The 7568-nt window shown below is 50.7% G+C and overlaps 1 protein-coding gene across 1 annotated transcript; it reads right to left on the reverse strand.

Annotated features, from left to right (window-relative positions):
- Nucleotides 1-656: 656 nt before the first annotated feature.
- LOC132324533 (carbohydrate sulfotransferase 8-like) lies at nucleotides 657-4254 on the reverse strand. The gene is made up of 2 exons (XM_059840721.1): nucleotides 4098-4254; nucleotides 657-2638 (listed from the first exon to the last, which is right to left on the reverse strand). Exons 1-2 carry the CDS (start codon nucleotides 4195-4197, stop codon nucleotides 1824-1826), a joined length of 915 nt encoding a protein of 304 aa, XP_059696704.1. The 5' UTR covers nucleotides 4198-4254; the 3' UTR covers nucleotides 657-1823.
- Nucleotides 4255-7568: the final 3314 nt, after the last annotated feature.

Raw genomic sequence — 7568 nt, forward strand, 5'->3', positions numbered from 1 at the left:
TGGAACTAAGTGCTTGGCAACTTAGGAAAGGACTGGGACCCACTGGGGAGGGCTGACAGGAAAAGATCCCTGACCTGAGGTGTGCTCTGCACTACAAAGCTGTGGGTGAGCAGTTATCTTGCCCGAAGTGCATACCACTGTCCCCTGCCAGGTGCTGTGTCCAATCTCCTCGCACTAAGTCTCACTGTGTGGGGTCTGAGCTCTCTGTCCCTGGAGGGAAAGCTACTCATGAAGAGAAAAATGTTCCTTTGCTAGTACTTTCCAGTGAAATAAAGCATGGATGTAAGACTCTAATTTAATGGCATATAATTGGAAATTTGCTACTTTTCTTCTTCCAGAAGTCTATCTCAGAAGAGGAACTATGCCATCTTGCTAGACTGTAAAGTACTGCGTACAATAATGGCACTTAAATAGTAATTACTGCAGCTGAAGAGTGTGTGGGACTGTGAAAGGAGCCCAGCTGATCTGATGTTTTAATGCTATGAATTGCATGGCCTTCTGTGAGAGAGGGAGGCCAAGATTTTGGTAATTGTTTTAGGTCAGTTCTAATCAACAGTTTTCACTAACATTCTTTAATGAGCACTGTCAAAACGGTACCATGAATGTACGTGGAATTCTCTCTGCATGTCACAACATTGCAAAATAAAGCTGATAAATACTCTGGAAAAAAATATTCTATTGTCAAAATCTGGCAGGATTTGAAATCTAGACAACTCATCCTTGGTGTTTGCTTGACAAAAATGGACCTTTCCCCAGGGATTGTGAGTCAGATCAGCTCGGTGACCAAAGCAGGGAGAGGGCGGGTGATTGCTCTGGGCTGCCCAGCTGGATGAAGCTGTGAGCCAGCTGGAAAGACTGGGCCTCTGTCTGGCCACGCTGGCAGCCGTGTCCAAAAGAAAGCAAAGTCAGTCCTTGTGCTTCTCTGCCAGCAGCAGCCTGTAGTAGCCACATACTGTTTTCCATAGCAGCACAGTGATGCATTCTGATGCTTCTAGCCACTTCCACAGGGCCCACCAGTTGCTGACACTGGTAGGAGGCAGTCTGTCTGGTGCTGTGTACCTGGTCAACACTGAAACTTTCTTGTCTCAGAGCTTGTGCATCGAGCTGAACACTGGCCTTGGCCCATTGGAGTCAGCCCTGGAAGGAGGGGAGCCAAACTCAAAACCTGTGAATGGAGCAATCATGGGGTCCCATCCCCAGGGCCCACTTGAGTGCACACACCTAGGAGATGAGGCTGTAAAACAGGAACAATTCACACAGAACAGAACAGTCCAAATAATGGGCTGGGCTTGACCTTCCCTGAGCATGAAAAGATCGGGAATATTGCCAGTGGTTCCCCAGCAGGATGTGCTACTGTGTGTCATATCTCAGCCTCCAGGTGACATGATTCTCTGGAAGCACTTCTTGTATCTGAGTGGGAAGATTTGTCAGGAAGAAGCCATTGCCAAACCTCTTAGCCCAACGTGGAGCCCAGAAAAGGAAATACCAGTGCAGGCACAGCATGTGTGATGCTACAGTGGTTTGCAGAAGGTCCAACCCACCTTACCCCAAACTGCTGGATTTATCCCTTCACAATTCAGTTCATCCAGTTTTCTAAGTCCAGTGCCACAAGTTTCCCTAGTGCCTGCTCTTGTTGAGTTTAAACACAATTCAACCACGTGGGTCCCCTATCCCTGGCAGTGGTGTGTCTCAGCTCTCTGACAAGTCTTTTGGACTAGGACATGGAAAACCTTACTGCAAGCAGCTGTGAAGCAAAGACCTGTCAGTATCTTGAAGCACTTGCCTATGGATTAGTGCTCCCTGAAACAGTTCCTCCATGTGGGCTATTTCTGCCAGGTCTCTGTGGTACTGGGATGGTCTGACAGGAAACTGCTAGAAAATGGGAAAGCAGCAAGGTCCCAGCGGTAGAAACGAGACAGCCGCCGCTTCTGTTGGGCAGACAGCTCACTGAACATCTGCTCTGACAACCACCTGTAGGTCCACTGCACCTGGCTGTCGGTGAGCTCGGGGAGGAGGCTGCCCACAGGCAGCCCAGCCCGGCGCAGCAGGTGGCCCAGCTCCTGCCTGAGGAAGCCAAACATCACCACGTAGTCGTACTGCACGAGGCAGGGCCGGCACAGGCTGACCAGTGGTTTCCATGCTGCACTGCCGTTGTGCATTCCGCTGTCCAGGACCTCCTGGACGAAGCTGCTGAAGGATGGGCTGATGCCCATGCCTTGCAGGAACGTGGCGATCAGCCTGTGGAAAGGGTCCCTGACAAAGAGCACTTTGGTGTAAGACCCCAGCATGGCCTTTCTCTCCGTCTGGTTGAACTCGCTCAGCCGTGTCTCCTTAGAGTGCAGCCGGTGGTAGGGGAGCGGCACTGGCAGTGTCACATTTTCCTCCTCTAGCTTCTCCAAAAGCTGATGCCATTCCTCCACCCCTGCTGATGGCACTTGGCAGTACAGGAGGTCCAGCTTGGTGTTCACCCTCAGGCTCGGGAGCAGGGAGGCTCTCTCATCCTGGCTGCTCGGCAGTGCGGTGACTTTGCCTGCTCGGCTGCAGAAAGCTCTCAGTCTCCTCTTCCTGAGCTGCTGGACGTGAAGGAAGGTGTCCAGTGTCAAAGTGAAGCCCTCCTCTGCCCTGGGGGCCAGGTCATCTGGCAAACAGCATTTGGAGATGGGGGTGAGGAAAGAACACAGTGCCCTGAGTCAGACCCCAAGCACACAGTGCTGTTGCAAGCTCTTTTCCAGGTATTCCAGTGTGGAAAGGATTCAGGGTGGATTAAATAGGTAGGAGAGGGGAGATCAGCCTTGTCTAGCAAAGAGCTTGGCTTTGCTGGGAAATGGGTTTGTGTCCCCATGAACATGTGAGATTATGGACACCCAGACCCCCCTTTTCCCCAAATCACCATGCCTAAGGACTGAGCTAAACCACAGATTTATTCTGCGGGCCCAGTTCTCCACTAAATCATAATTTTTGCTTTTAACTCCTTGCATGCAGCTGAACATCACAGAGGTGAGTTTACCGAAGAGTCAAAAATATTTTGAGAGACCAGGTAGTAGTAAATTGGTTTGTAGCTACAAATACATGATGTCTTGCAAACCTTTTTGCATCTGTTAATAGGTTAAGATCAGCTACCAAGTATAAGTGAGTAAGGGATTATTCTGAATGGCTTGGGGTGAATTAGGGACCCAAATGACATCATTTCTTTCATCACTCCCATATGTAATTTTTTTCTCTTGTAGATAAAAAGGCAAAAGCAAATAAAAGGCAAAAAGCAAAGAGAAGTGAGATGACAACAAAGCAAATATAAAAAGCAAAAGCAAATACAAAGACTCTATGAGAGTGAGTTTAATTTCTCAAATTTCAGCTTTGGTTTTTTGTCTTCTTATTTTTGAAGTGAAATGGCCAGAGTGGGTTTGAATGTGGAAGATTAATGCCTGACTTGTTAGTTTATTTTCTTTAGCAGCAGCACACCTGCCTCATCTGCTCAGTGTAAGCATCTGGCAGCCCGGGGGAGGCAGTTTGATGGTTTGTTCTGGGTTCTTGGGAAGTTAAATATTTGAGGAGGCTCTTGTACAGAGCAGCACAGTTAAAAGCAGAGAAGCACAGTTAAAATTAGGCAGAGAACATCAGGAACACAGTGATGCCTGAAGCTATCCCGAGCTGGTCTTTGACTCACCCAGCCCCAGAATGACAATGTCTGCAAAATCTAGTGATAACTTTGCCCTGGAATGATGGGAACGGGAGGGGAAGGATGCATTTTTTTAGGCAAGAAATGCAATAATCACCAACGCCCCTGCTCCCTCCTGCCTTCCCAACAGCATTTCACAACAAAACAATCAAAGCTTTCCTAACAAAAGTTTTGGGAGTTACCTCCAGCAGCCTGACACCTGTTTTCCCCACCACACCTGAAATCAATGACCCCACTAAGAACATAAAGCTGCAGGGCCGCACAGCAAGGGGGATGGGAAGGTCCTTGAACACCATGCCAAGGGTGTTTTCTGTCCTGTAGGCGTTTGCCCAGCGAGACCCTCTGGAATAAGCTCCAGGGCACTTCCCCCACGGCACAGAAAGGCTGCCGGACATGCAGAACCCGGGTGGCCAGGCCTTACCTCCGTGCCTGCGGGCCGGGCTCTGCAGCAGCAGCCTCCAGCCGAGGAAGGCGGCGATGGCCAGCGCGGCCGAGAGGCCGAGGCGGGGAAGGAAGCGCATTTCTGGGGTGTGCTGGGTGCCGAGCGCTGCTGAGCAGCTCGGGACCCGACGGAAGGGTGTCGGGGAACCTCGTGTGTTTATTTAAACACACCCAGCCGGAGCTGGGTTAAAGTACTGTTTGGGCAGCGGCTCGGCTCGGCGCAGGGAAATGGCCTGAGGCACAGCAGGTGCCGCCTGCCTGCGCGCACAGCGTGAGATTTTGAGGCAGAATCTGCCTTGTTATCCAGTCTGTGCCATGCCAGGTGGCAGTGCTGTGAGGAACAGGCCCTGCATCCCCACTCTGTGCAGGCAAAGATGTCCCGGGTCCCCTGACACTGCCTATTCTCCGCTACTTTTGGCACCGAGGGAGGGAGGGAGGCACTACTCGGGAACGGTGCTGTGGGGAGCAGCCGGGATGTGGACTGGCCATGGGGCTGAGCAAGCAAGTGCTGGGCCACGGCTCCTGCCTCGGTGCTGCTGGGGCTCTTTGAAGCTAGCAGCTGTGGTAGGGGAGGTGACAGGGCACAGCCAGCGTCATGTGGCAGGTCCACGATGTGCCACGGACTGGAAGTGCTGAACTGTTTGTGTCCTTCAGCTGTTTACAGCGGGCAGTGCAGGGGCCTCACGGTACGAAACAAGGGCGTGAGCTCCCATGCCGGCAGCGAGACGCGCTGCTCCTTCCTTTCGCCCAGGAGCCACCCTGTGGGATGGAAACCCTCCTGCCAGGAGTTCTTAAGGGCTGTGCCACGGAGAACTTGTTCTCCTCCGAGGCTTGCCCAGCAGAGGGTGCTCTGTGTCCGACGAAGCCCTGCCCTGCCCTGCCCTGCCCTGCCCGCCGCTGGGGGAGGCGAGGGACGCGGGCTCTGCCTGCCCGTCCCCGCTGCAGCTTCGCGGATCAACCTCGCAGCTGCTCTGACCACATTTGTGCCTTTTAGTGCCTTTCTACAGCCAGGAGGAGATGTTTCCTCCAGGTCTTGTGGCCAGACGCTTCTGCAGGTGTCCCTGCAACTACATCTGGGAGAATCCTGGTACAGCCAGAGCTGGGGATGTTCGGGGCAGGTATGAATGGTCGTAATTTGCTTATACATTTCGGCAGGAACTGTCCCAACCACAGCCCCAGCGAGCAGCTGCAATGGGTAGGGAGAAATGCAGCTGATTTTTATTTTACAGTCATAAAGTGAAAGCAAAGAGGCATTCTCTGTCGGGGAGGCAGGAAGAAATAGTGGAAAACCCCCTTTACTTTCCATTGCGAGGAAACTGACCTTCGCAAGTTACATCAGGGTTTCATCTCTCCTTGCTCTAACTTTTATCTGCCATTTAAATGGTGATTTTTAATTTTTTTTTCTTGCCCCCTGGGATTTCTTTTGAATTTTTTTTTTTTTTAAGGTTTCTCAAGTGTCTGTAGACACTGAAACTCTCTGCTGGGCTTCCCCTGTTTGCCTTCCATTCACCACTTATCAACAGCCAGCAAGGCTGAGACTGCAGTTCTTGTACTGAAAGGCTTCCTACTGTATGCTTGTAGGGAGCCAGCAGCCTTTCTGGTCACAGAGGCTGAGTCAGGTGTGGAAATGCATTCACATCCTACTATTTAATACAATTGCACAAGGGAATTAGTTGGGAAATTCATGTGAAGTTTCCCGTAATTTAGGAAAACCCTCACTGCCATCAATGTGAGAAAAAGCCATTCTCTTTTTCTTTGCACCAGCAGTAGGATTGCCTGAATAAGGATTTCCAGATTTTTTCCCACCAGTATCTTGGACAACATTGCCTTGGGCTCCCTGTTTCTCCTCACAGGACGCAAACCCTTTGGAGATATAGGTTAATAAACATCCTCCTCTTCAGCCTTCCCACATTCCTCCCGCTTCCAAATTTTGCAAAGTATTGTCTTGTGTGACCATGACCTGTGGGCACTGATGTGAGGGTTCCCCCCCTTGTTCCTCCTCATGCCTGCCTTGTGGGAATGTGAACTTTGCAAAGTGATGGCAAACACTACCTCATTTGGCAAGGGATGTTTTTACACTGCAAGGAAAGGAAGAGCGGAGAGGAAACCTTCTTATCCCTCTTCTTGTTTGGAAAGTTGCATTTGACATCTGTGTTTTGCAAGCAAATTCATGCCCATCTCTCAGCAGAAATGTGGGAGCAGTTGGAGAAGGAATAAAGTTCCCTGCTCCCAGAGCATCGTGTAACATGGAAATTCTCTGGTCTTTGGGAGGGATGGTCCTGAGAGCAGGGCTGTTGGCTGGGGATGCATTGCACTGAGTGGACAAGGATTTCTTGAAATCAACCCAAAAAGTCAAGGGTGGGAGTGCGTATTTGTGGATAAACTGGGGTTTCTTCAAGTGGCCTCTTCTCCGTCATATCTCTGGGTTCCCAGAGCTCCTCTCTGTGCCTGTGGAGAACCTTGGCTGCCCAGCTTGCTTTGAGGGTGCGGCACACACCCCATCACCCACCCACAGGGCTATCTTACTCTCAGGAATGAGGTTTAGCACTTCAGGAGCCCATGTGTAAGGATCAGCTCCTTCAGTCTTATGGTCATTTCCAAATTTGGCCAACTCAGCTGCCTTCTGGTGGGATTTGGGATTTTCTTCACTATAACTCCTGCCAGATGTGGGTGAGCCAATCTGCCCAGCACCCTGAGTCCACCTCCATCTCCTCCAGTGCTTGCATTCAGCACTGCCACTGTTAGCAGTGGATTTGGAAGGTGGACATTTGCCCTTGTGCATTGGACAGGGAGCACCAGGCTGGCTTTGGGCAGGCAGGGAGACGCCAAAGGCCGCAGGGACTGCCCCACGCAGCAGCATCCTGGGACTGAGCAGCACTGGACCAGAAATAGTTATGCAATGTGGAAAGGAAGGGAAAGCAAGTTCCCATTGCATCCAAGGAGTGGAGCAGGTAGGACAATGTTTGGAGTGGTTGTACAACTCTGGCGCTTCCTGTTTTCCTGCGGGCAGGAGCTGTGATTGTCACTTCTTATTCAGCTCCTCATCCTGGGAGGAAGACAGCATCAGGCTGTCCAGGGGCAGCAGGATGTTTATGTGGCAGGCTGAGTCAAGGTGCTGCTTTTAATACACCCCAGAGCAGAGTCATTGGGGGAAACATATATTTTAGATTCCTTCTTTTTTTTTCTTTTTTTTTAAAAGGCTCATGAACATCCAAAGTGCTTTGCAATTGCCATCGAGCTGTGTGGCCGAATGCCAGCTGTCATTGTTTTCTAAGTCTATTACACAAGGATTTTACAGGGTGCCATGAACTACTGGTAATTTAGGGAGGATTCGTCTAATTAGTGATGCTGTATTGAGAGGCTTTGCTTAATTACTACATGAGCTGTTAAACTTTGCATTGTCTCAGCCAGGCCCACATCAACCAGAGCTCCTAACGGTGGTGGGGAGAGG

The sequence above is a fragment of the Haemorhous mexicanus genome, chromosome 3, assembly GCF_027477595.1.
Source record: "Haemorhous mexicanus isolate bHaeMex1 chromosome 3, bHaeMex1.pri, whole genome shotgun sequence".
NCBI classification, from domain to species: domain Eukaryota; kingdom Metazoa; phylum Chordata; class Aves; order Passeriformes; family Fringillidae; genus Haemorhous; species Haemorhous mexicanus.

Coding starts and splice junctions, on each gene's coding strand:
- LOC132324533 (XM_059840721.1), bottom strand. CDS start 4,197: ATGCGCTTCCTTCCCCGCCTCGGCCTCTCGGCCGCGCTGGCCATCGCC. Junction 2,639..4,097: donor CCCGGCCCGCAGGCACGGAG/GTAAGGCCTGGC, acceptor GCTGTTTGCCAG/ATGACCTGGCCCCCAGGGCA.